This window comes from Callionymus lyra, chromosome 19 (assembly GCF_982586985.1).
Source record: "Callionymus lyra chromosome 19, fCalLyr1.hap1.1, whole genome shotgun sequence".
NCBI lineage: Eukaryota > Metazoa > Chordata > Actinopteri > Syngnathiformes > Callionymidae > Callionymus > Callionymus lyra.
The window spans coordinates 19,043,603-19,070,012 of NC_141836.1; the positions used below are offsets into that span (position 1 = coordinate 19,043,603).

The following is a 26,410-nucleotide window of genomic DNA, read 5'->3' on the forward strand; positions in this document are numbered from 1 at the left end:
AGTGGAACTTCCAGTCAGGGGGATGCGTGTACTTTCCAAGTGGGCTGGTGTTGTTGATGCGAAAAGAGACGGAGCCCCCCCCCCTAACCACAGACTTAAGAAAGACCTTCAAGATCTCCCACCCAGAACGTGAGCAGGAAGGAAGGAAATGGTGTCACGGTTGAACTTAGCTTCAGGTATAACTTATTTTCAATCTTGGTTTAAAAATCAAATAACTTAAAAGTCTATCAAACATAATTCATCTGCTCAAGTGTATTAAACACTAAAAACATCAACATATTGGTTTTGTATGCCTTTTTTTTTTGAATGGAAAAAAAATAGTATAGTAAAAAATATAGTATATATAATCAGTAGTAGAGACGCAATTGTTTCTTATTAGCAAGGCTGTCGAATTTTATGTGCCTCAAGTTTAATTTCCATTGTTGGCAAAAGGCTAACAACATACCTGCTCGCTAACAAGTCGACCCCAGTGTCCAAAAAGGAGGAGTAGTCCTTGCTAGAATAAAATAATAGAGATCAACAGGAAGTTGACTTTCTCTGCTGCCGCCCCACACTCTGGAACTCACTCCAGACTTTTAAATCACTCCTCAAAACCCACCAAAAATTGTCTCGATTGTCTTCTCTGTGCTTTCTGTTTAACCCTTTTCTATGTGCGTATGTTTCGCATCCTTTTTGTTAAGTCTTTGCGTGTCCCAAAAAGTGCTAGATAAATGTGATGTTAATTATTATTATTATTATTAAACACAATCACTTGCCACCATTTTTATTGACACATCCCATAATAGTTTGGAATTGACTGGGAGTCATCGTTATGGTTCAGAAATGCTCCTCTCACCCTGCTGCGACAGAGGCTGTGTCATCCATTATCAACCCACATGCTCCCTCTGAACAATATAGAATATCATAATTTATTTTCAATGAAATGAAAAACATGCTAAAATGTCCCCTTTTCTGAGAGAATAGCAATTTGTGAGTGTATTTCTTTCTCCACACACCATAATAATCAAATAGAATTTAAAACAATTCCTCCATCTCAACTTGATCTGAGCGATTGAAAAAAGAACAGCGTAAAGAACATTTCTAAAGGGCATTTACAGTGGTATGAAAAAGTTTGGGCACCCCTGTACATTTTCATGATTGTCCTTTATAAATCATTGGTTGTTTGGATAAAAAAATTCCAGTTAAGCAAACACAGTTTGTATTTGAGAAGTGAATAAAGTTTATATGATTTACAGAAAGTGTGCAAGAATTATTTAAACAAAATTAGGCATGTGCATACATTTATGCATCACAAAAGGAAAATTACTCTATATTACTATATTTTGTGCATCCTCCTTCTTCAGAAATAACAGCCTCTAAATGTTCCTAAAGCTTCCAATTAGGGTCTGGATTCTGGTGGAAGGTATTTTGGACCATTCTTCTATACAGATCCTCTCCAGTTCAGTCAGGTTTGATGGTTTCCGAGCATGGACCGCCTGCTTTTAAATCGCACCATAAATTTTCATCCATGCGCCCCTCAACTTTAACAAGATTCCCCGTCCCTGCACTGTCCACACAGCCCTGGTTATGCCCTAATAACTCTATTTTAGTTTCATCAGTCCACAGCACCTTATTCCAAAATGAAGCTGGCTTGTCCAAATGTGCTTGAGCATACCTCAAGCGACCCCGTTTGTGGCGTGTGCAGAGAAAAGGCTTTTTCCGCATTACTCTTCCATAAAGCATCTCCTTGTGTAAAGTGCGCTGAATAGTTGAACGATGCACAGTGACACCATCTGCAGCAAGTTGATGTTGCAGGTCTTTGGAGCTGGTCTGTGGGTTGACTGTGACTGTTCTCACCATCCTGTGCCTCTGTTTATCTGAGATTTTCCTTGGTCTGCCACTCCGGGCCTTAACTAGAACTGTGCCTGTGGTCTTCCATTTCCTCAAAATGTTCCTCACAGTTGAAACTGAGAGCTTAAATCTCTGAGATAGCTTTCTATATCCTTCCCCTAAACCATGATGTTGAACAATCATTGTTTTCAGGTCATTTGAGAGTTGTTTTGAGGCTCCCATGTTGCCACTCTTCAGAGAAGATGCAAAGAGGAGAAACACTTGCAATCCGCCTCCTTAAATACCCTTTCTCTTGGACTCACCCGGGTATGGAGGTCAAGAGTCACTGAGGTCACCAAACCAATTTTGAGTTCCAATAATTAGTGCTAAAGGTATTAAAATCAATAAGATATAAGGGTGCCTAAATTTATGCACATGCCTAATTTTGTTTAAATAATTCTTGCACACTTTCTGTAAATCATATAAACTCATTTCACTTCTCAAATATCACCTTGTTTGTCTCCTATAAGATATATTTAACTGGAATTTTTTATCCAAACAACCAATGATTTATAAAGGAAAATCATTAAAATGTACAGAGGTGCCCAAACTTTTTCATACCACTGTATTTTTTACATAGATATTCACATTTGTTTAATTCTATTTGTTCTCTACGGTCATCACCATAAAAGTCTTGTGATGCTTCTGAAACATTGGCAATAAATGTCTTCTGATTTTTCTTTTTATTGTATTTTTCTACTGTATTAAGCATCCTTACATTGATTTAACCTCATACTGTCACTTTAAAGCAAAATACGACCTTATGGTCTCTAATAGTTGTGTGTGACTGTTTAGATTTCTAGTCCAACAATTCTTAGAAAATATCGTGTGTTAATTATGTAGGAATATAAATAATGTATAAAGACAACAAAAAAGTTAGATATTGACTATTATAGGTTTTTTTGTAGTTATTCATCAAAAGAATGCCTCTTATTATTGCTAATCGTTTTTCATGTTCTTGCAGTAGCTATTTAACTGGAATTTTTTATCCAAACAACCAATGATTTATGTAGGAAAATCATGAAAATGTACAGGGGTGCCCAAACTTTTTCATACCACTGTATCCTCCTCTCATACCATTACTGTTCTGAATGTTTTGTATTTTGTTTCCGATTAGAGAGCCAATAAGGACACCAGATTTGTCACAAACGAGTTATATTTCAAGGATTCATCCAGAGAATGGTATCTGTAAATAACAATACACACATATTACAATATGTACAAAACAAATACTGTATATGTTGACATTAACACTGTATGAGAATTATATTTCTAAACAATCAAAAGGCGTTTAATATAAATAAAGATGTCGTCAAATCGCTATTGAGGAGCATCTATAATCACACACGAACCGCAGCTGCAGCCGCCTGCACAAACACACATACACGCGGCTGACACACCCCCCACGTGCAACGTCACGCACGTAAGCATTAACTTCGCGCATGTAAACATTAACTTCGCGCGTTTACCAAACTATAAGTTAGACTTACTTCCTCACGAACGCATTCTTAGCTGGACTTTCCGTCGAACAGGAGGGACAAACTTTTCACGAGTCGACTCACGTTCTACTCGTGTCATTTCGATCTAGGTCCGGACCTAAACATACAACGTAACGAACGTTCCTGACAACAGGAATTTACAACAATTACGTTACATTTGCAACCCACTGTAAATGTTTCTCCACACAATTTTGTCAGCAAGGTACAAAGGACGAGTTTTGGGACAAACATTAACCAAAACTTTTAGTTTTGGAACAGTTGTAAACCTTAATTAATATAATTTATAATTTAGCTTTTTCATAAAAGGCTTTTACTGTGAAAACATGTTATGATTTAGTGAAACTAACTATATTCCTAAGGTAGTCTATTCAGTTTCGGAGCTACCGAGGTGTAGCATATTTAAACAGCACACAATGATATTCATGGTAGCGTTTTCAAACGCCATTTTCTGTGAAATAATCCAAATTCCTAATGACAAACTCTGTTTCTTTTCGCCCGGAAAGCCCAGATCAAGTTCTACATATTATCAACTATCAATGTCTTCATAGTTATCTATTGACACTTGTGAAACTAATGACATAGCATCTGAGTCATCATTGGCCTTTTATAGTAAGTAAGTAAGGGTGACAAAGCACTTAAACGATCAAAAAATACCAGATAAAATGAAATTTTAAAAGGTCAAGACAACACAGAGACAAACATAACAGTCTTAGAAAATCAAGGAAATGCCTGCACAAATAAAAATGTCTTGTTTCTTATAATTCTTTATTTTATATATATTACATATATATATATATATGTAAATTTGTTTTATATTTATGTTTTCAAAAAGTGTAGTTTGAATATTATTCATTAGAATCGCAAAGCTGTTAATAATGAGTCAATGTTAGGATAAATATGTTCTGTCATCAACTCCACAGTGAAGTAACAAGAAAATGTTGAATTGTCATCATTACAAATGAAAAAAAAACCCCAAGCATTAGTAATGAAATCACATGTGACTGAAGGCTGAGACATGAAACAGTTATATATAGTTATCAGAGTCACCTGAGGACTCGAGAGAAGAAGATATGCCCAGCTATTTTTAGTTTCATTTTTCATTGATCATTTTCTTGTCTCATGTAAACAGTGAAGGGTAAATATTATTTCCAAGCATTTCTGGTCATTTTGTTGCAAACTATTTACCCAATATTTTAATATAGCTATGATGACAACTATACAACATTAAAAAAAGAGTAATCACTCTTAAGCCTCGCCCTCCTGTCTCCTCCCTCTGTCATTGAGTGACTCACTCAAAACTAGTTGATACAAGTTCCCAGGACTTCATCACTTCATCAGAGGTTGAAACTGTTCTGGTCACGATGGCGATGCTAAGGATGCTCGGGCTGCTGCTGTGTGTTCAGGTCAGCCTGGTCCAGGCAAGCTGCACCAAGTGGGTTACCAGCGGAGACAAGGACGTCTGTTGTAAGGAGTGTGAACCTGGTGAGTCTCATCCTCTTATTCCCATCATTTCATGATTGATACAAGAAATAAATGACAATATTAATGGCAAGAGTACATCTTAAATGTGTCTAAGAATTGAATAACCTTCATGGTATTTATTGGACTTTTTTGGTTTTTATTTTTGAAATGTCTCTTAAATGTCAGCAGTTTTCTCTGAACTGTCTTACTAGAGCTGAATTCAACCAAAAGTTCATCAATGTGATTAAAAATAAATAAATACAAACTCTCATCATTACTGTTATTAACACAATTAAATTTAAACACATAATCTGACAACTCTACTTTGGAAAAAAGCATATTCTTGACAAAGAGTGAAAAATCTATTCATCATTTCAAGTATTTTATAATTGTTATAAACAATTTTTGGACCATTTTATTTGCAACAGTTTTATTGAACATGGTTATTATGCCTTATTTGATTCATCACAAAGTCTTCATCAATCATATTTGTCCTGCTTTGTAAACTTATATAAATTACATAATAACATAACATGATATGTTTATATATCATATATATATATATATATATATATATATATATATCATATATCATGTTAATTCATGTTAACATGAATTAACATGATTAATTTGAGGACCATGGCAGAGCTGTCGCCTGAAGAGATGATGCTTAATGTCCACATTTTGACGGTGAACGCTTTCTGTCTTCTCAACCATCTTCCTCAGGCCACCATCTGTACAAAGCTTGTGGTCGAGACCCTGCAGCTCTGTGTACTCCTTGCGAGAAGGGAACCTACTCCGAGAACCGGATGGCCAAGCGTTGCGAGCAATGTGTGCAGTGTGTGGGTCAGTACATTCGGCCGGCACGTGTTGAAGGAAAAAGTTTGACGAAGATCTAAACGTCTCAGGTGTTCAGGTCGAGCTGAAGGCCTGCACATCTTCATCCAACACGCAGTGTGGCTGTAAGGAGGGACTGGCCTGCGGGGACGAGGACTGCACCTTCTGCGTGGACCAGTGTGGACGAGGCCGAGAGCCAGATGAAAAACGTGCGTTTAATTGACGGATCGTTTCAACTTCAATGCTCACGTTGTTGTATTTGTCTTTTTAGGATCGTGCAGACCCTGTCCACCAGGAACATTCAATGATCAGATGCACCAGAAGTGTAAACCGTGGAGCACCAGGTGAGCTGAACCCCAATCTCCACCCTGCTGCCGTTGTCATAGAAACTAAACTGGACGTCCTGATTTGAAGGTGCCCCAACTCTGAGGATATTGTGGTTAAAGGAGATGCCTTTTCTGACATCAAATGCAACGGCACCTCTGTCACGCGACTGCAGAAACCAGACGGTAAAGTTGGATCTTCTCTTGTATTTAGTACGGAGGCACAGTATCAATAAATAAGATCCTATCCGATCATCTGATCTAGTCGGTGTAGATCCATGTTTGCGCCTGTCAAGATAGATTGATATTCTTTTTATTTCTTGAGGTTGACCCTTTTTGTTCCTCACAAAAATGTCACTTTGTTTATTAAATATTCTTAGAGAGACTGTCTTAGTTTTTTTGAAGGTCAAATAGTAAACAAAGTTTACAATTGAACTGAATTTTTTTTATGTTCTCAAAATGCTGGAAGAATACCAACTTCAATAGTAATTCAATAGGTTGTGATTTTTCTTTTTTATTCACAACATGACCGTGTGGCTCACAGTACGGCAAGAAAGTTTATGTTTTAAATCAGTCTATACTCAAAGCCCAGGCATCGGTGTCATGACATTAAAAGTCAGATGACTAGATAATGTGTGTTAGCGTGTTAATCTGATGTGTTCTATTCAGGGTCAGAAGTGGGCGTAGAAACGTCAGTGATGGTGATCTTCACTGTGGTCTTGAGCGTCACTCTTGTAACTTTCGCTGCTGTCATCCTTGTCGTCATCGTGCTAAAAAAAAGACGAAGAAAAGGCAAAGTCACTTTGAAACAAATAAAAAGAACTCCAACAGGTAATGATCAAGGATGAGCTTTGATGGACATGTGGTGTGTTGATGATTTCAATTGTGTTACATCTTTCTTTCTTAAATATATTTAGTCGTTATCAAAAAAGCCTGAAACTACAAACTCAGAACTCTCTTTAACTTTTATTTTACTCTGCTAAGCCAAAGGGTTGTAAATGATCCTGTTGTTGAAAGTCCCTACATTTTTTAAAAATTGTTTGGTAAACTCCACAGTCTATTTAATACCAGATAAGGGCGACTTCCTCTGCCTTTCTTCCTTAAAAGGCTTTATCCGTGTGCAGATCTCACCTCCTCTGGTGCCATCACTCCATCTAGATAGTGAGCCTGACCATGTCCCTTCTTTCTCCCCACAAGACGCCCCAAAGACTCTGATCGCCACGGAGTGCAGTTACCACGAAGCGGAGCAAGAGCAGGGCAGCAGCGACTCCACTGAACAGCTCATCTTGTGACGGAAGAAACCGAGTGTTTACTTGAAGTAGGAAGTCAGAAGGACGCTGTAAACTCCAGTATCAACTTCCCCCCTTTGACTCACGATGACTGCACCGGTTTCGCTTTACCCTGTGCTTTAAGTTTCAGCTTCTTGTTTGAGGACTTTTTCCGGGGTTGTTTAAACAGGTTCCCGTCACACTCGTGTTACCATCTTTTATTTACGCTCTTGGGCAAGATTTGGGATCTAGTTTCTGTAGTGAGTCAGCAGTCACAGGTGCTTGATCCTCTAACAAAACATGTCTTGGGACGTCTGAAGATAAGCGTATTCAGAGTCGTACACGCTCTCAGGCAACCGGCTGGTGGGAGCGGAGCAAACATGACAGGAAAACGTAGGCCATGGAATAATTCCCTCCCACATACTTTGCGTAGCAGTCATAGGCGTCATAGGTCACACGTTATGACGTCGCAGTGTTATATTCCACTGTGTCTTACCAGTGAGGGGAACGTAAATGTTTAACCTCAAAATTTAATTCTAAAGGTAGTATGCGTGGTAGTGGTCGAACCAAGCCAAAGAGAGAAGCCAGAAAATATTATTTTAAAGATAATAAAAGAATGAACTACTGGCCCTCTTTTAGTCACGTGATCGGGCTATCAAGTACTGACTAATCCAGGGATGTGAAAGAGTGAAACTGTCCTGTGATTATGGGTCAACAGCATGACTCACCGTGTGTAAAACCCCCAAGATAAAAAACCTTTTGTGACCCTTGTGCTGCTTTAAAATTCACTCCTGCATGCGTCAGAAGTGCAGCAGGTGGTCCCTTAGTGTAGGTGTTTCCTCGGTCAGGTTCGGAGATGATCTTTTGATCTTCGAGATCGTGTGAGGTCATAGCGCTGCGAGAAGGTTCCTGTATCCTGGTGAAGATTTTTTCTTTAGGTCTCTTGTCGTGTGCCAATAAAACAAGAAACACTTGAATTATTGCTACATTCTTTACAGTTCATTGAAAGAACCAGTGTTATGGAAGACATCCTGTTTCGAGTAATCATTTAACATCTTCAGGAAACTCCAGCATGTTTTTTTAGTCTGTGCTCACCAGGGTTTTTTTCTTCTATCCTCGGGCGGTGACGTGTAATATGTCTATGTAATAAACATTTTGATAACAATTCTACACTCATTTATATATGTGTGTTTAATAACAAAAAAATATGAACACAATTATCTATAAATAAGTATGACGATGCCAGCAACAATGATCTGAATGTTCTACAATAAAACATAACTGCACGCACTGTTCACTATCTATGATCTAGTACAAAGTTCAGTTCCACAATTTTAAAATGGCGTGGTTCAGTTCATAGTTCATCATTTTTACCATTTGAGGAAAGAACCAGTTCATAGTTCTTGTTTTCTTATTGTTACCATATTTCTGTTCTATTTTAATTATTGCCAAAGCCATATATAACAAAGACAACAATTATTATATCTGTTTTAACGTTAAAAATACACGTCAAATTTCATCATCGTACCAGAAACAATCTGATTTTTATTGTCAGTATTATCTGTGTTGCGGAATACAGTGTAGAATATAATGAATTAAATAAGATGAATAAAATACAATAAAATAAGCATATAAATATAAAAAAAACTTCAAAGTTCACAAATTAGATTTGAGCCCTACAGAACCAGTGTTTACATTGGGGCAGCTTTTCTGTCTGTTCAGGTGTAAGTTACGGTGGCTGAGAGGTGCAAAATAAAATAACAAATTCACAGAACAAAACACACAATCAATAAAATAAATTACAAATTCATGGTAAAAAACGCACAAACACTGAAAATTAATTACAAATTCACAGAACAAAACACAAAAACACTGAAAATAAATCACAATTTACAAAACACACAATCACTGAAAATAAATTACAAATTAACAAAACAAAGCACAAAATCAATGAAAGAATAAAATAAATTCACAAAACAAAACACAAAATTGCTGAACAAACCTAAATCAAAGGGACTACAAGATGGACCCCGGAAGTATGGCGTTCCAAAAGTGCCAAAAATATGTCATCTGTTGCATTGTCTGTCGATGTGTTGCGTTTTATGTTGATGTGTTTCATTGTCAGACTAAGTCAACTGTCTACCTGTTGTCGTCCTGATGTGTCGTCCTGATGTGTGTTTTGTTCCGTGAATTTGTTAAGTTGTTTCAGCGATTGTGTTTTTATTTCCGTGAATCTGTTAAGTTGTTTAAATAATTGTGTGTTTTGTTCCATGAATTTGTCAAGTTGTTTCAGGGATTGTGTTTATAAATAATAATAATAATAATAAATATTAATTTCATTTATAAGGCACCTTTCAGGACACTCAAGGAAACCATGCAAACAGTAAAACATATGTTTTAGAGATAAGAAAAACAAAAAAAAATTCTTAAAGGGAACTATAAAACAAGGAAAATATTTAAAAGTGATTATAGTGAATAAATAAGTTTAAAAAGACGAGTTTTAACATGAGTTTTACAAACAATCAGTGTGGCAAGGTTGCGAATGTCCAGTGGGGGGTAGTTCCAGAGGCGAGGGTCAGATCCACAGAAGGCTCTGGACCCCATGATGGCCATAGGATGGTGAGGTTGATGTAAGAAGAGGATCTGAGTGTCCGGTGGGGGGTGTTTATGTCCTCACAGTCAGGAGGAGGGGCAAGGTTGTTGAGGGCTTTGAAAGTCAGGAGGAGGATTTTATAGTTGGTACGGTAGGTCACTGTTTTTCAACCACTGTGCTGTAGCACACTAGTGTGCCTAGAGAGATTGTCAGGTTTACCGTGGGAAAATATCAAATGTTTCCTTATTAGTCAAAAAACATTATTTATCTGTAAATAAAAGAGAAGAGAGCTGAGATTGGCTGCTTTAATTGTCAATCAAATTGTTATTGGACCGATTGGTTGATGTGTAGTCGTATAAATAGATCTACATAGTAACATTTTTTAACATTTTGGCCCTCATGTTTTTTTCAATAAATAAAATGTGTACCTTGGCTCGAAAAAGGTTGAAAAACACTGCGGTAGGTGATGGGGAGACAGTGAAGTTGTTGAAGAACAAGTGTTATTGACAGAGGAGGTCTTGGTGATTATCTGATTTTTGTTCTGTGAATTTTTAAAGTTGATAGTGTGTTTTGTTCCTTGAATTCGTTTTATTGTTTCAGCGATTTTGTGTTTTTTTGTTCAGTTCAGTTCAGTTTATTTAAAAGGACAATATGTTTCGTGAGTTTGTAATTTATTAACAGTGATTGTGTGTTTTGTTTCGTAGAATACTAGAATAATAGAATATATATTTCGTAGTAATGAGGCTTTTCTTACATTTGTGCTCGGACAACAACTTCTGTTCTAGTTGTCACGTTCAACTGTGTGACCACAGTGACACCTTCTGGTCGTAATGTGCATTACAGTCAAACAAACTTTCGTTCTTCCTGGTCTGAAGACACGCGTGACTTTTCACCCCCAACTGAATGTGAACGCGCTACATGTGACGAAGCCGCTGATTGGCTGAAACTGTTTTACTAATAATAACTACTAACTGTACAATGCAATAAAACAGAAATTACTAAATAATTAGCTTTTCAAATTAAAAAAAAAAAATCTTTGAATATTCCCGTTTCAAAACTCATTCTACTGCACTTCGGATCACGAACACCTCAGTAATCAAATTATTTAGTTTTCATTTAGAATGTTTACTGATTTAAATGAATTATTTAATGAATACATTCCCATTTTAATGTACGAGTCTGGAACGGTGTGTGGGGGTTTGTGTGTGTGGGGGGGGGAGAGGGGGGGTGTGTGTACCGGAGAAAGATGATCAGACTGTTATTTGTTAATACAATTTATTGCTGTTTACAATTTTCCCTTTTTTCTTTGGGTTTGCTTCGTCCTGGTTTGTCGGTTTGTCTCTTGGTGGGTGGAATGAAGGTGGGCTCCTCTAGGAAGTTAGGGGTGCTGGTCGGAGTGACAGGAGGCGAAAGACGGGGTAACCCTGGCCGAAGAAAGGAGGATAAAATAACTAAACTGAACTAACTCTACATTTTAACCTTAGTATACATAACGTGGCTCATTTGTCAGATGAGTCAGATTACCTGTTGGTTCCGTCAAAATGTCTGCGCTTTGTCTCCTGGCCTGGAACGTTGGGTCGAGCTCTTCGGCAACATTTCGGATTTGCTGCGACTGTCTGTGAACATAAACGTGTTTTTACGTTTATTCAATGTGCGTTTGAAGTATGTCAGTGCCTTCAGAATATAGAATGGTTTAATTTAAAATGTCTTGAAAACTTTGAATATTTAAATTGAATAAAAAATGTGAATATTTTTCTAATTAATTTTTTATATGTATAGTTCGATATTCTTATTCCAATAATTTAAAAATGTAATGAGATTAACTAATTTTGAAATAAGTAAATCAAACTATTCATGTAATAAATTTGATTTTAAAATTAAATTATTAAGAAGAAAACAAAATGCACCCTTAAAATATAAAAAATATTGAATTCTATTATTTAAAAAAGTACTCAATGCTTCAAAATAAACAATATTTCAAAAATAAAAATCATTTGAAATGATGACACTGTTATACTTTCATACTCATCCAAATCACTCGTGGTCAAACCTCCACAAAAACACCTCAAACTATTTGACAATGTTTCTGTCCATGAGGTTCCATAATGCACTGCAACAGTTCTCAACAGCCTCTAAAGCCCCTCTCATGACACCTGAGCTTTTGAAGTTCAACTTTCACATTTGTAATAAATTTGTTTTGTTGTAATCTAGTTCAACACTTCTGATGTTGTAGGAACGTTGTGGATCTTCTACTCACGAGACCGTGGAGGTGGGACTGCGCGGCGGCTGGTCCAGGTCACAGTCCTCGGTGGGCGACCAGGTACCTTCAGAGTCGTGTCTCTCTCCTCGGACCTGACGAACCGAGGGAAACTCTGAACGCTTGCGTGGGAATTAGAGGAAGAGAGAAACCAGCGAGTCGCTCACCACCCGTGACGGCGCTCTCTCTCGTGCACTTCTGTCGTGATGATCCACCGTCGCCCGGTGGTCCCGCCACGATCCTGGTCCTTCCAGCTCCCTGGAGCGTCTCTTGGATTTGATTTCCTGCTTCTGCATAAAACGTGCGATTTCCTCATCCTGGGCCACCTGTGCCACTCGGAAGTCTTCGCCCGGGAATGGCCTTGAAGGAGGCGGGTGAGACTTCTGTGAAGGTCACATTGACCCGTCAGACTGATGAGACTTGGACTCTCCATCCTGACGTTCTCACCCTCCTCAGCACGCGCTCCTCCTCCACCTGCAGCTCACGGGCCAGCTCTTCATCCTGCAGGACCTGCTGCAGTTCTCTCAGGTCCAGGCTCTTGTGGGCCGGCTCTGGTCTGTGCGACGCTCCTGAGGGCGACAAGGTTAAAGTCAGTGATGCAGGAAAAGTGATGGAAGAAGGCGGAGCAACACCAGGTGAAGAAGAAGATGATGATCCCAAAAATCTACAGAAGACTCCAGTTCAGAGACCCAGAAACACACCAGCAGAAAGGATTTGGGTCCAGATTTGATTGGAAGAAGTCACTCAGAAGTCTGTCCTGCAACTCTACCTGCCGCTACGACCTTTGACCTGTTGCTTCTCATGCTGTGGCTACGCCGTGGAGCTCTGCGGTTGGAGACCTCTGCCCTTTGGTCGGACTCCTCTTCAGGTTCTGTGGGGACAAGTCTGTTCGTCCATCCTCTCCAACTCCTGCTGCCTCGTCTCTCCACGATGGACGACTCTCTCTCCTCCGTGGTCCTGTCTCCTCCCCTGCTGTCCTCCCACTGTGGAGTCCTCCTCCTCCTCTCCCTGGGATCTCCATGGGTGCTGTGCCTGGTGCTGGCAGCTCTCTGGAAAACCTTCTGAGGTTGCTGGTACGAGGCTTCACTACCTTGAACATCTCGTCCTCGTCGATCTATCTTCAGAGGAGCGCCGCTGCTGCCCAGCCTGACTGGCACGCCTCTCTCCTTCAACACCTGACCCAGCATCGCCCACACCTGTCCGCCCTCCTCCCCGTGTCTGGTGCTCTCCTGAAAGTGGACGTGCTTGTCAGGACTGTCCCTGTAGGACCAGGTCCTCGACAAGTCTCTCCGTCCGTCGTGAATCCTCACAGACTCTCTGTGACTCCGTCCGTCCCTGCCGTTGTGTCTTCTACTCCACTGCTCTGATCCACCTCCCATGTTCTCCCGCCCGTCCTCAAACCCCTCCTGCGGACCTCCCGGCCGCTCCCTGATCTCACTGTAGGACCGGCGGCTTTTGTGGCGCCGCTCTTGTGGGTGATAAGAAGAGGCTCGTCGCTGAGGTACCGTGCGAGACGACAGTTCCGAGAGGAAAGATTCCAGATCCTCAGAATCGGAGCTTAAAGAATCTCTGAATTCATGCCTGGGTGGAGGAAAGTGTTCTTCATTTGACCATGAAGACGTGTAGTTCCGGGGATCGTCGAGGGGACCTCCGTAATAGCGTGAATGGCGGCGAGAAGTCGAATAGTGCCGCCTAGTGGCGGACGATGGTAACTGCGCCTCTACCGCTTCAGCGTGTGTGTTCCTGTTTGATGATGAACCACTGATGCTGGCTGTTAGTGAAGCGTCATGGAAACACAAAAAGCAGGTGAGAATCTGTTTAACATCTTATGTGGGTAAAAATCAGCAGAACATCCCATCAATAAATCTAACAATCTAATTTATACAAGATGCTTGGATCTACCTTTATTTGTCACTAAAATGAAACATGTATATAATATAGTTTAATTCACTCCAATACTATTTATTATATATAAATGTAACATGTTCTAAATGTATAAGACTAAATGAGAACCGTGTATCTGCACTGTTAAACAGACAAACATGTAATTCAGGAATAAATTGAGATAATCATTAGTCTTTGCACTTATGGAACATTTTCAGGTCATTTTACTTCCTCATGGGCTATAATGCCAGGGCCTGCTGTGAGGGGCCTTCAAGAAAAAATATGGGTGCGCAAGTATAAACTTAAGCTAAATATGCTCAAATTATTAGTTTAATTGTATTCTACCTTTATAACCCTTCAATATATTTTGTGTTGTCTCTGGGTCAAGCTGAACAAGAACCTCCCGACTTTCAGAAATAAAAATGCAGGGGTGGAGGTCGTTCACCTTGACCCAGAGGCAACACAATGGAAACCACAAACATGTTTTTGTTTTTATTTTTGGGCCTCTGGGTCACCTTGACCCAGAGATTACACAAAATATATTTTTAATATTCACTTACATCTTTTTGAGGGGCAATACAAACTCACAAAAATGACAGGAACTGAGAACTTAATGCCTAAAACAAGAACCCAACAGACATATTAAGAGATGACTAATAAATAAATAAAAGAAACACATAATACAATATTTTGTTAATCATGATCTTTGACTTCATGAGAAGGGCCAAATTTTTCTCAGGTCTGGTTTATATGATCAGAAGTGTCTCCATCATTAAACTGCCATTAGTTGAGCCAACATGTTTTTGCCTATATCAATAAGTAGGTGGACAATTGTTTTAACTTTAAGCTCATCCTTATAACACACGTGGAGTAACTCATCAACTGCTGCTTCACCCCTGCATAGGTCTTCTTATTCACACACTTAATCTTGTAAACTCCTCACTGTACCTCTATGTTCCTCTGAACCACTGCTGCTGCTCCTCATCCTCTCCTCCTCTTCCTGCAGGCGTTTAGCTATTTCCTGAGAAGAGACAAGAATACTGAGGACATGTTTCCGATGACAAACCATAACACACAACATATGATTCTTAAAAAACATAGTTGTTTTTTCTTCTGGTGGCAGTACAGAATAAAATAATGAAATAAGATATGTTAGGTTACTCTAGGAGGAAACTTTTGTTATCCCAGGGTACAAAAGACTCTTTAAAAATGTGTCACCTGTGTGTCTGACTATTTAACTTCACTCTGCCATCAGCAGCAGGTTTTTGAAAAGTCGCCACTGCCCAGCCAGGGTTCAGCTACTATATCAAGATCCTAATGAAAACACCCCTGTCTTAAAATATGATCAATTATCTTGTGAACCTGATAGAATAAATGATGATCTCTTGCTTTTATCTTGCTACTACTTACATACAACTTAAAAAAAAGACAGATAAACAAGAAATTGCCCAAAATACAACTTTTATTTTACATTTGTAACATAATGTTGCTGAAAAATGCACTTTTGACCTTCTTAGCCTCAACTTGTAGATGAATGAGCACCTTTGTCCTCTTGAAAGACTACAACAAACTCTCGTGCCTCCCTTCCTTTCTTTGAGAACCAAACGACAAACAAACTAGCATTTCTTCAGGCAACTGCTTGTGTTTGTAAAGGACATACAAGCGTTAACTCGCGTGTGTTTGCGAGCTGCTTTTTCAGGCGTCAGCAGCAAACAATTAGCTGCCTGCCATGTCAGGCTGTGCCGACAAAGCCACAGGGATTCGGAATTAAAACGTCAGCCTGTCCCTCGGTTAAAAAGAAGCCCTGACGGGGAGCCGCACTTTTTCACAAACACTTCTGATCAGCTCATTACAAGTTTAAGGACTCCATTATTCCATCCACGTACACGCAGAGATCAGCAATAACCAAAGACACGGTTTACTTGTCTGGACACAGGAGAACTTAAGCGGGTCAAGAAAGCTCCACAGGAAACAGCTTTAATGGTGACGAAAAGTTTCAAAAACAAGGAACTTCTGGAGGAAACTGCTGGCTTAAGGAAAATATTACGCTGCAGCAGCTCGGAAACCAAAACACAGATCAGCAGAGCAGCTCTGGCATCACTTTGGTTTCTCTATTCATGTACAATAAACACTTGAAAGATGTTAACTAGCTGCACTAATAACAGGTGAAAGTTGTATTTTATCATTACTTCAGCAAAGCAAAGAAGACAGTTTTTAAAAATAATATACATATACAGTATATACAAATAATAGCATCTATATTTTCTTTATCAGCATTAAAAAAGTGATCCGAGTTTATGATCACTTCTTAGTAACTAGTTGCCAGGTAGCGACCACTGCACAAAACACCACATTAGAAAGCATGTATTGCTCATCGTCTCAGAAGGGCTAATGAATTGTGGTTTTCTCTTGATCGCCTCATAAACTGCATCTGATGCTTTTACATCTCAGCAGGAACCAGCAAAAATCTGAGAGCAGCACTTCACTTTGAGCACCTTCACTACCGACCGAGCAGGTCCTGAAAGAGGAAAGTGAAGCCTGAACTAATCCCAAGAACACTGTTTAAAGAATGTTTAATTCTCCATTTGTTCATGTGTTGAACAGTCTTTATGAGCACTTTAGTCTCCAGCCTCCGCCTGCTGACTTCCACATTTTAACTGCAAAGTTCTGACCTGCTACAGAAATTATTGCACTATTATGCACTTGGGTAACGCTATAACCCAAATCAATTTAAAAATAAAAATAATAACAATATATAGGCTGCCCTACTTCATAGATCAAAAGATGCAATGTGAAATATTTACGCAGAAACTTAACTTAAATAAACACATACTTTTTTCAGACACTTAAGTGCCTGTAACATGGTAGCTAAACTGCTAGATAAAATACTAATTTCCACCAGAACAGACATTGAAGTTTGGTCCATCCATTTTTGTCCATTTTTTATCGTCTTCATGGGTCATCACTTTTTCCGCCTCTCAATTTCTTTCATGCAGAGTTTACGCTGAGCATCTATTTCGTGAACAGACAACACCTATAAAAACCTATAAGTTAACTTTAAAGCTGCATTCAATTTATTTTCCTTACACGAGTGTATGAGCATGATTCAAAAATGACTATTCAAAACTAACGATTTTAATGGCGGTCGACATTTAGCTTTTGCTTCATCAGAGCCATCTTTTGTTCCGGAAAGTATCATCTTTCGCGGTCCCTTCCATTTGCTAGAGCGCCTCCCGAAAACTGTTTACCCATTAATTAAATCAAAGTGGTTCAATACTTTGTGCTGTTACCTCAACAGAATGTTTCGATGCTGGTATATCAGTGTCATGAGCCTATAGAATGATTCAATCCAACATTTCAAATGTTGAATTATTTCACTGAAATTGTTTTTTAAGCATTTAATATGTTTGTTTTTTAATAATTTAACTCAATAATTTGTATAATGAAAGGTTTTTTGTTTTATAATTAAATAAAAAAATATATCTTATTATATATACGTTTTATTTTTCCACATGGAGTTTGACATATTTCTAGATCCAGAAATGCCTTTCCAAATTCAATATTTCAGCCTTTTAAATTAAATATAAAAGTGTTGCTATAAAACTGCCGCCTGACAATACCTTAGCTTTGGAACTCGCCATAATGAATCGAGTCCAGTGTCGTCTGAAGTAGCTCGGTGCTCTTTTTTTATTTATTTATTTTTTAATTACAGAAATATTCCATTTTTTTTATTTAACTATTAACTATAAACTGGTGATGCATACGACTCATCTCCTACAGTCTCACCTCATCGTCTTGTTCTCTTCTGCGCACCTCCTCCGCTCGTCGCTGGATCTCCTCTTGAATGATGCGAGCGTACTCAAAGTCTTCTTCCTCTCTGTAGTTTACATAACATGTTTACTTTGAAGAGCTGACAATAAACGCTTGTTTATTTCTTTTCTTCAGCAGCGACTCACGTCTGTCTCGAGGTCTGTCGCAGCACCGCCCTCTGCTTCTTCTCTTCTTCATCCTGCAGACTCTTGGCTACACGGATGTCGTTCTGCACCAGCTTGTTCTTCTGGATGTTGGTGGTGTAGTACTGCTCGACTGGAGGTGGAATACAAGTGACATTTTGGATAAGAGTTCAAGAGAGGGTCATCGATGATCAACACTATTGTGGCGAAGACTTACTCTCCTGCTCCTGCAGATTGTGGGCCAACACGCCATCCTCCAAAACAGCAAAGTTCTGACGAACTGAAACAAGAAACCAGTCTGTAAAGAAAGCCTTGAATGACCCTTTGTGTGTAGGGTTCACCTACCACTCCCCTCAATTAAGCGTTCCCAACATCTGTTTTAACTTACACGAACACAAAAACCCTTTTAATTCAACACTTGTCAACAGTGTCTCAGGGTTACATAAATAACTGCAGTTATAAATAAATACAAACATGCATTTGAAGATGAAAATTAATAGCAATAACTGTTCATTTAAAGATAATATATGAGAAAGTTGCCGTCTTTATGGACTAAAGTGGGACAAATACAGTATTTTAAATCTCAAAAATGAGTGTATGATTGTTGAATAACTTAGAAAAACATGCATTAAGTTCTCTTGAGTTGATCAGGATTAAGGTCAATGGATCACATTTAATTCAGTGGTCAGAACACAAGCACACGTTTTGCTTCCAGTCGCCTGCACTTGCGGAGTTAAAGTTTACTTTTCGGAGCTCTGGTTACACAAACTGCCGGGTTGAGTTGCACACTTTTCCATATTCTGCTCAAAGTTGACAGCTGCTGCCACGAAACGAGGAGACAAACAGATTATTCCGGATGTTGGAAGGACATTTTTAAGTGCGACCACGATGCAGTAAAAGTTTGTTTTCCTTTTAAATAAATCTCATTAATCTTCCAGTTGTTGCTTCCAATAAACAAATTCATGACGTCTGCCAAGCCTCACAGTAACATAAACGGAATCTTCATTCAATGTTTGCTCCATTTCCTGCAGACCTTCAGCACATTCAGTAATCACGATTACTGACTCTCGCCGCCGCCGCCGTCTGACCATAACAATTAAAAACACCTGTCCTGACACTAAGTCAAGCCAACGTTCTCACACCGACTGTCGAGGCACCATCTGTTCAGTCAGTAAACCTCTTGAGGAATTAATCTGTGTACGACCATTTCTTTTACACCAAAACAAACATAAATGACTTCTAATAATGATGTTACCAACAAGACCATAAAATCCGACAAGTAAAAAATGGACACAATTCAAACAAATTCTGGAGATAGAAAAAAAATCCTGAAAGTCAGCGGCCGCTCTTCCTTTGTGCAGGTTTTGGGTCAGTACCTCAGATCCTGACAGCCTCCTCTGTTCCCCGCAACTTCATATTTTGCCACGTCACTGCATATTTGGGTCATTCAATTGACGCAGCTTAAACGACCTCAAAATTGCTTCAAAACACAGTGTCTGCGTGGAGTGACGTGTCCCCATTATTGACACTTTACAAATAACTCGCACTTTTATTTGGATTGTCGTTCCTTTCCCGCTACAAGTCATATGTAATGTGTGTGTCAGCTGGAGAAAAATATTCCAGATGGGGCTCTTTTCCCCTGACTATACCATTAAAAGAATCAGACTAAAATAGTCTTATATTAAACTTAGACAATATTAATTACCTGTAGAAATAAACACTTTGAAAGCTAATGATGCATAAAAATGTTTATTATGCTCCTTGTTTAGATACAAATGAAAACACATTTTAATTATACTCTTGACATACTTCATTCAGAATAGACCAAAATATTTAAAAAAGAATTAAGAAAAAACAACCTGCCCTCTCCACTTTCTACCAAATGATCACAAGCACACACAAATACACTGCAAAGAAAAAAAATTATAATTGAAAATAATAAAATAAAACACTCAAGTTAAATTAAAAGGTTGAGAGTAAGAATCGAACCGGCAAAACTTCACGTACTCAAACTTCAAATGATGTGTAGCGCTTAACAATTAAGCTAACTGACATTGTGAGTGGATGCAAACGTTCACTATCATGTGTGACAATCATCTGGGTCGCTTTTTCCAGCAGCTGAAATAATGATCAGAGAAGACGCTTCTCTGTTGCTTTTGCGGCGTCTATGAGCTACAGAGACGTGACGTCACTGATGGGCTCTTCAAAGAGCGACCCCTCCCCGATTATGACGAATGACAACACAAACGATCATAAACAGAACATGAATCAATGCAAATAAAGTTGATCAGGGTGAAGACTTCTACGAATATACAATATGATCAATGTTGATGAAACTAAAACTAAAGAAGAATAAATAATAATAATAAAAAAAATATAAAAAGGTAAAGTGTCCAACTCTATCACACAAGGGGACTAAATCCTTCCAGTTGCAAAATGTAAATCCACCTTAAACATAGCATCTTTATAGGTCCTGAACATGCTGAGACTATATCTTTTCGGGGGAATAAATCCATGGTGCCTTAAGGGTCAAAGTTCAAGAAAAAAACTCTCCAGCCATTCCAAAGTGTACACCCCCAATAAACCCTTAAACCCACAGAGAAGCAGACGGCGTAGCACCGCACCTGTCGCAGGACTTAAGGGACTAAGTGGATCCTCGACCTGTGCTGCTGCTGCGTCCACTCTTTCAAAAGAAGGATGAAGTCGACTTAAAGCTGATCCAACAGCTGAAAACAGCGGTTGACGCTTCAACCAAAACATATCGAAGACTGACAGTGAGGAAACTACGACTCGCATGTAACTCTCGCATGTGGACACACAGGCTCAACTTGTTTTTCCGAGCGCGCCGTTTTTTTTTTAGAGAGAGAAGGGTGGTTCTGACTGCTGAACTGGTTTGGAGGCCCCACTGTAGACACATGTTGAGTGTCACCAATATAATAAAGAGCAAAATGGAAATGAAAGCAAGTCCACACAAGTCAGGAAAGGAGTACAGGCCAATAAAAAAGCTGAATATTGTAGATTAAAACAATTGGTTTCAAAAACAGTATATTTTCTTGTTGCCTTGTAGCCATTCATTCCAGATGGAAATCTCAGATTATCCTGTTTTAGACTTGATCCTGAAATGCTCATGTTAATAAAGTCTGTAAATCCAGTTTGCTTGAGCTTCGCAAATCCTCTGTCGTTTTTTCTCCGTCTGTCAGTGATTTCGATCGAAAAGAACAAGTTGCTAATCACAAAATGTGATTAACTACATGGAGTCCTTCCCGAAAGACCTCGTGCCTGCACGGTAAAATTATTTACGTTGAATTAAGTCAGGAAGAAACCACGTCGTCCAGAATACAGAGAAACTTGTGGCACTTTCCCCTGGAGGAGTTTTGAAAAGTGAAGTAACCTTTTAAACTGATGTCTCCATATTAAATTAAATCTTTCCTCTTGGGTTCGACCATCTTCACCCCCTCTCGGCCTGGTACCAAAAGGGCACAAAAACCACATCAATTAAGTTTAATTTGTAAAAATGAAAAACAGAACCTTCATCATATATTTGAAAATAAGTCATTATCAGCCCCCTCTATCTCACAGACAATCCAGTCCAAAGAGTAATGCTGACAAAAGAGTTAAATCAATATAAATGAAATTAAAAATAATAGGTTTAAGTGGCATGTACAATTTAATTTAAATAAAAGTTTCAAAATACTTGTTTGGTATCAGACGAATCCTAGAACTGAGAGAGAACCGGTATCTTCAGAGAGAAATGTTCATATTTGAAATGTCACTTTAAAGGAAAAACTCTAAAGGCTCAGGTTACAGCTCAGCTATGTCTCTGGTAGGAGACGCAGCGAGTGTCTGCCAAACAAAGACAGCGGTGAAAGGAGAAAATGACATGGATTCTATTTTCAGGCAAAACGCCCTCGCCAACCGCCCACGCTCCCTCCCTCTTCTCCTCTGCTTCTCCTCTGCTTCTGGTGGATGCTCGTCTCTGAGATGTCCAGTAGGAGAAAAAAAAAAAAGTGGCAAACACCAGATGAAACTTTTGGCCTGAGAGTTGAGGGGTGCGTGGGGGGGGGAAATTCCTTCCGAGCGTTCCGTCAGAACGGCGGTCTATATTAGGAGCAGTGACAAAACAGGAACTGATAAGGAGGCAGTGAGACAAAGACGGTGGACGGTATGTAGGGCATGTGGGGAAAAGGAAGAGACGAACAGGAGACGACGAGAAACTTTCACAACGCAGAGAGGATGTCCAGGATTCAAGTCACTTTGTGGGTGACCAGAGTGACAAGATGAAAGATGTCCTTCATTAAAGACCTGCTTTCTTTCATCAGCACTAAGATGAGAAATATCGAGCCAGTGATGCAAACTTTACACTCCATCTCTACAGGCTCTGAATATTTGTTTGGATCCTGATGGATAATTAAAGATGCTTTCCATGTCGATCCTCAGAAAAGGACACGTGTCCCAGGAATGACAGAATCAAATCAAAGCTGCTCATCTGTGTTTGGAACCAATGACTTAAATTCCAAGTCCATGGCTTCGAATACCACATAGGAAGTGAAACTTAAACTCGTCTGGTGTCCATCTCCGCGTCCGACTTAACCCTTTATTGAGTGTCCTGTCAGGACCAACGCAATATGAGCAAAGTGTTTATCAAGTTATATATGATTTTATTTTAGGGAGAAGACTATCGGCTCTTTAAAACCACGTTGGATTGAGAAGACACACTGTTCAGTTTCAACCAAACCAGCTAAAACCAGAGGTGGAAAAAACTGAAAAACAAAAGTTTTTTCTTTGAAATGTTTCATGACTCAAGTCATGTCCTTTTTTTTAGTTATTTTAGTTATTAGTTATTTTGTCATTTTATGTGACCCACTGGATGCTTTGCTAACAATTCAAGTAGTTTAATGTTCATGTTGTTTTATTGAGAAATATATAAAGATACCAATGATGAAAATAAGATAAGCAACAGAGATTACGGATTTCAATAATAATTCATAGACTTAAGAGTAACAGTAAAACCTAGTTCAATAGGAACGTGACGATCCCTGGTAATAAATACATCATTTGTTTATTAGCCCACGACCGGGAGAGACACAAATATTTTTGGCCCGTTGAAACCAATGCCAAGTTTCCCATTTTTTCCAACAGGCAAGACAGAAACATAACAAGGACATGCAGAGAATCTCATGTGTCATGCATGAGCAGCTCTGCAGCTGTCATGGAAAGACAAGTTAGTCTAGAGAGAATGTATAAATAGATGTACATTGAATTATGTTTATCTACCCTAGAAAAACAATAGATTAACTTGAGAAATACTTCAGTGTCCGTGTTGTGTTTTGTCTGGTGTGTGTGTGTGTGTGTGTGTGTGTGTGTGTGTGTGTGTGTGTGTGTGTGTGTGTGTGTGTGTGTGTGTGTGTGTGTGTGTGTGTGTTCTTACCTTCCTGGACTTTAGGAAGGCTGGACTGGTCAATCTCCAGCTCTGCCATCACAGAACCTTCAACATGTCTTTGTTCTGCTGGAGAAACACGAAACAACTTTGTCACACAGGACTGTCACAATAAAAGTGGAACCATTTTTAACGTCTTTATTGCATTGATCCCTCCTAACTCTTCTCTGTAACGTCACAAGGCTCAGAAAAACGATTGGAAATGTCTCCATCGCATCTTCATGAGTGATATGGTGAAGGTTCTTCATGAACTTACCTGGTGTTTGTGCGCGTCCACGCGTCAACAGGTCGTCCCTGTGACAGTCCAGTCCCGACTTCACTCGCTTCGTTTCTCCCTTTCGAGTCGCGAGGTCACATCTGCACATTGAAAAATGTTTGTCTGAATGTCACAAACAAGTGCTATAGTCTGGTCAGTAGATCCAGTGTTGAGGACAAACTCTGAGCCAGAAGATCCTCACGGCTGGACCGCCCCGTGTCCGTGCTGCCTTCACGGACTCACGTACAACTGGACACACGCGAAGCGAAACGATACTAAAAACAGAAAATATTTAACATACAACGTAGACAAAGACAGATTAATAAACAAAAGGGCATTTTTCGACCACATCAAAAGAGAACAGCTATATTTAATTTTACAACGAATTATCACAATGCAATAACTAATCTAAAACCGAAAAATCCAACCCTCTGTAAAAGCAGCACCAACTCGTTTAACAAAATGTTAAAGTCAATACATAGTAAAACTACTCTATTATTATAGTTTAGATCACTTGTGTACGTTGTTAACCAAACAGCTGGTTGTTTACAGTTAAGAAATTAAATCGTCCACGTCGACCGAAAACGGAAACGTTTGTTAACCGTGATGGCGCCCTCTGCTGGTCACTACCGACAGCGATGTCCCAGCAACAGGTCACAGACCTGCTGGGTCACATAGCGATGAAGAATGTTTACATGTTTTGAAATCTCCAGCTATGATCGGCATCTACACCTTGAATGAGGGCGTCAAGATGAATAGGTGCTTGTAGAAATGTGAATACCGTACATCTGTTTACCTCCAATTCAATGTAACAGGCACTGTACTGTACACGGGTTTTGTCCATCATTCGAAACACAACTTGTAAGCACTGATATTACAACTCCATACATTTGAATCTGACTCAATTAAATGTAATGTATATTATTTTTTAATCATTATTCATTAATTATATGAATTATTACCATTTTATATTTTATTTGTTGTATCTTATTTTATTTAAAATTATAAATCAATTATTATTTCATTCGTATTATTTCATTTTCATGTTCTGTAATGATTAAAACACTGGCAATTCAAATACAGTGTCGGATCATTGCCCAATGGTTCCATGTGTAACAGATGAGATTTGCTAAAACGTAGAGAAGAGAGAGTAGAGTATGTTTTTGCCTACAAAATAAAACGTGGCTTTTATTGTAGCAATAACAAATAGAAAGACAGACAGACAGACAGACAGACAGACAGACAGACAGACAGACAGACAGACAGACTCTCTTCAATTTGGCTGTATCTTAAAAAAAAAAGGAAAGCCCACCAATAAGTAGTCCTGGACAATTAAACAAATGTATTTTTTGTTTACCTTTCGCTTTCTGTAATTCTGAAAAAAGATAAAACATGATCAAAGAAATAATTTGGCTATTCATAAAACCTTCAAGTGCTCAGTATCAATTTAGGACCAGTTTAGGAAGAGAGGAAGACATTTGTCTTCTTCTGTCATGGAATAATCCTAAAATTCTAGTTAATTAACCTTATTAACTAGCTTTGCTTTTGACACTTTGTGTATCTCTTTTTCCAAATATTTGTGGGTTTTAGCATTGATATGATGATGTTCAAGACCTCAAATCTGTCATAATTAATGAAAGATTGTCATTTCTGAATAGAGACTCTTCATAATCCTTACGTGTGGGGGGTTTCATTTTAATTGCTCTTTTTTTTCTTTTAACCTTTTTCTGTTGTTTCTTTTCATCTATGTCTCATGACTTAATGAAATAATCTTCCTTTATTGTACTTCACAGATCCTAAATGACAGAGAACTCTTCTCTACTGTTTTTCACTTTTTCTCCAGCGGTGGTATTTTATTATTAGCAGTACATTCACAACATACTCGAATTGTATGTTAAAATAGTTTAATATTTCAGCAAGTTAAATCTGTTCCAGTATCTCATTTCTGAATAACAAATACAGTTCTGCTGCAGCATATGCTTCCACAGGAGGATCATTGTCATCCCAGCCATTGTCTTCCATAAGGAGAACACAGAGCTCAAAAACAGTTTTATCACAAGCACGTTTTTGTGTGTTCGTGCGTGAAAGCAAATGTGGCACTATGCTCACTTTGGGTTACATTATATTTAGTTATGCATGTTATAACCCGTTTACTTAACCGCGATATTAATCTTCGCCAGTAGATGGCAGTTATGAGGTAAATCGTTATGTTGACAGAAGACGACTTGGGCAGCAGCAGCAGAGATGACCAGGATGAGGTTGAAAAATCAGAACTGCATCCGGTTTTTGTCCAAGAAGTCAGCAGTGAAATAGCCATTGTCTCTGATAGTTTGGAAAATATTGTAATGGTTTCACGTTTATGTAGTTAAGTTGCCAGAGTCTTGATCTATTAAGTATATATTTTATTGAGTTTTTTTTTAAATTGTTTAAGCGCTTTGTGACCCTGGTCTGGAAAAGCTCTCTACAATTACAATTTACTTACTTATAGATTGTCTCGCGAGACCAGTGAGTTGAGAACGATCTCTGTGAGTGGTCTAAAAAAGCAAAAAGACTCTATTACCAAGTTTGTTATTTTGAATCCTGCAAATAACAACAGCTGACATTATACTAGTGTCAGAAGTGAAGAATGTGTGAAGAATACCAAACTGTATTACCTGTCGTCAGTGTGACCAACCTTTTTGACGGAGTGAAACTTTTCAATGATCCCGAATGGAAGGGGAGCCTGCCCTAAAGTGAAGGAGGAGCCGGTCAGTAACAGTAATGACAGAGAGGA

At 38.8% G+C, this 26,410-nt stretch overlaps 2 protein-coding genes across 5 annotated transcripts; one reads left to right on the forward strand and one right to left on the reverse strand.

Moving 5' to 3' along the window:
• The first annotated feature begins 4,709 nt into the window (after window positions 1-4,709).
• tnfrsf9a (tumor necrosis factor receptor superfamily, member 9a) lies at window positions 4,710-8,427 on the forward strand. The gene is made up of 7 exons (XM_087782178.1): window positions 4,710-4,850; window positions 5,556-5,675; window positions 5,738-5,875; window positions 5,938-6,010; window positions 6,081-6,175; window positions 6,659-6,820; window positions 7,187-8,427. The coding sequence occupies exons 1-7, from the start codon at window positions 4,730-4,732 to the stop codon at window positions 7,279-7,281; spliced, it is 804 nt and encodes a 267-aa protein (XP_087638304.1). The 5' UTR covers window positions 4,710-4,729; the 3' UTR covers window positions 7,282-8,427.
• A 2,686-nt stretch (window positions 8,428-11,113) lies between these two features.
• On the reverse strand, window positions 11,114-23,860 carry ccdc187 (coiled-coil domain containing 187). 4 transcript variants are annotated; one of them, XM_087781570.1, is made up of 12 exons: window positions 23,638-23,860; window positions 23,373-23,447; window positions 18,162-18,224; window positions 17,948-18,077; window positions 17,778-17,868; window positions 14,940-15,012; window positions 12,877-13,878; window positions 12,555-12,676; window positions 12,275-12,490; window positions 12,108-12,202; window positions 11,375-11,466; window positions 11,114-11,274 (listed from the first exon to the last, which is right to left on the reverse strand). In XM_087781570.1, exons 1-12 carry the CDS (start codon window positions 23,744-23,746, stop codon window positions 11,126-11,128), a joined length of 2,217 nt encoding a protein of 738 aa, XP_087637696.1. In that variant the 5' UTR covers window positions 23,747-23,860; the 3' UTR covers window positions 11,114-11,125. The 4 variants fall into 4 exon arrangements, with proteins under 4 accessions (XP_087637696.1, XP_087637695.1, XP_087637699.1 ...); XM_087781569.1 differs by having other exon boundaries at window positions 23,373-23,450; XM_087781573.1 differs by lacking the exon at window positions 12,877-13,878 and having other exon boundaries at window positions 23,373-23,450; window positions 23,638-23,855.
• Window positions 23,861-26,410: the final 2,550 nt, after the last annotated feature.

Excerpts from the sequence above, each read along its gene's own strand:
- ccdc187 (XM_087781569.1), bottom strand. The coding sequence starts at position 23,746 with ATGTGCAGATGTGACCTCGCGACTCGAAAGGGAGAAACGAAGCGAGTG. Across the intron at positions 13,879-14,939 it reads TGGTTCAGAGGAACATAGAG|CCAGCATCAGTGGTTCATCA; the intron begins GTACAGTGAGGA and ends CTTCACTAACAG. Across the intron at positions 11,275-11,374 it reads CATTTTGACGGAACCAACAG|GGTTACCCCGTCTTTCGCCT; the intron begins GTAATCTGACTC and ends TTCTTCGGCCAG.
- tnfrsf9a (XM_087782178.1), top strand. The coding sequence starts at position 4,730 with ATGGCGATGCTAAGGATGCTCGGGCTGCTGCTGTGTGTTCAGGTCAGC. Across the intron at positions 5,676-5,737 it reads GCAATGTGTGCAGTGTGTGG|GTGTTCAGGTCGAGCTGAAG; the intron begins GTCAGTACATTC and ends TAAACGTCTCAG. Across the intron at positions 5,876-5,937 it reads CCGAGAGCCAGATGAAAAAC|GATCGTGCAGACCCTGTCCA; the intron begins GTGCGTTTAATT and ends TTGTCTTTTTAG.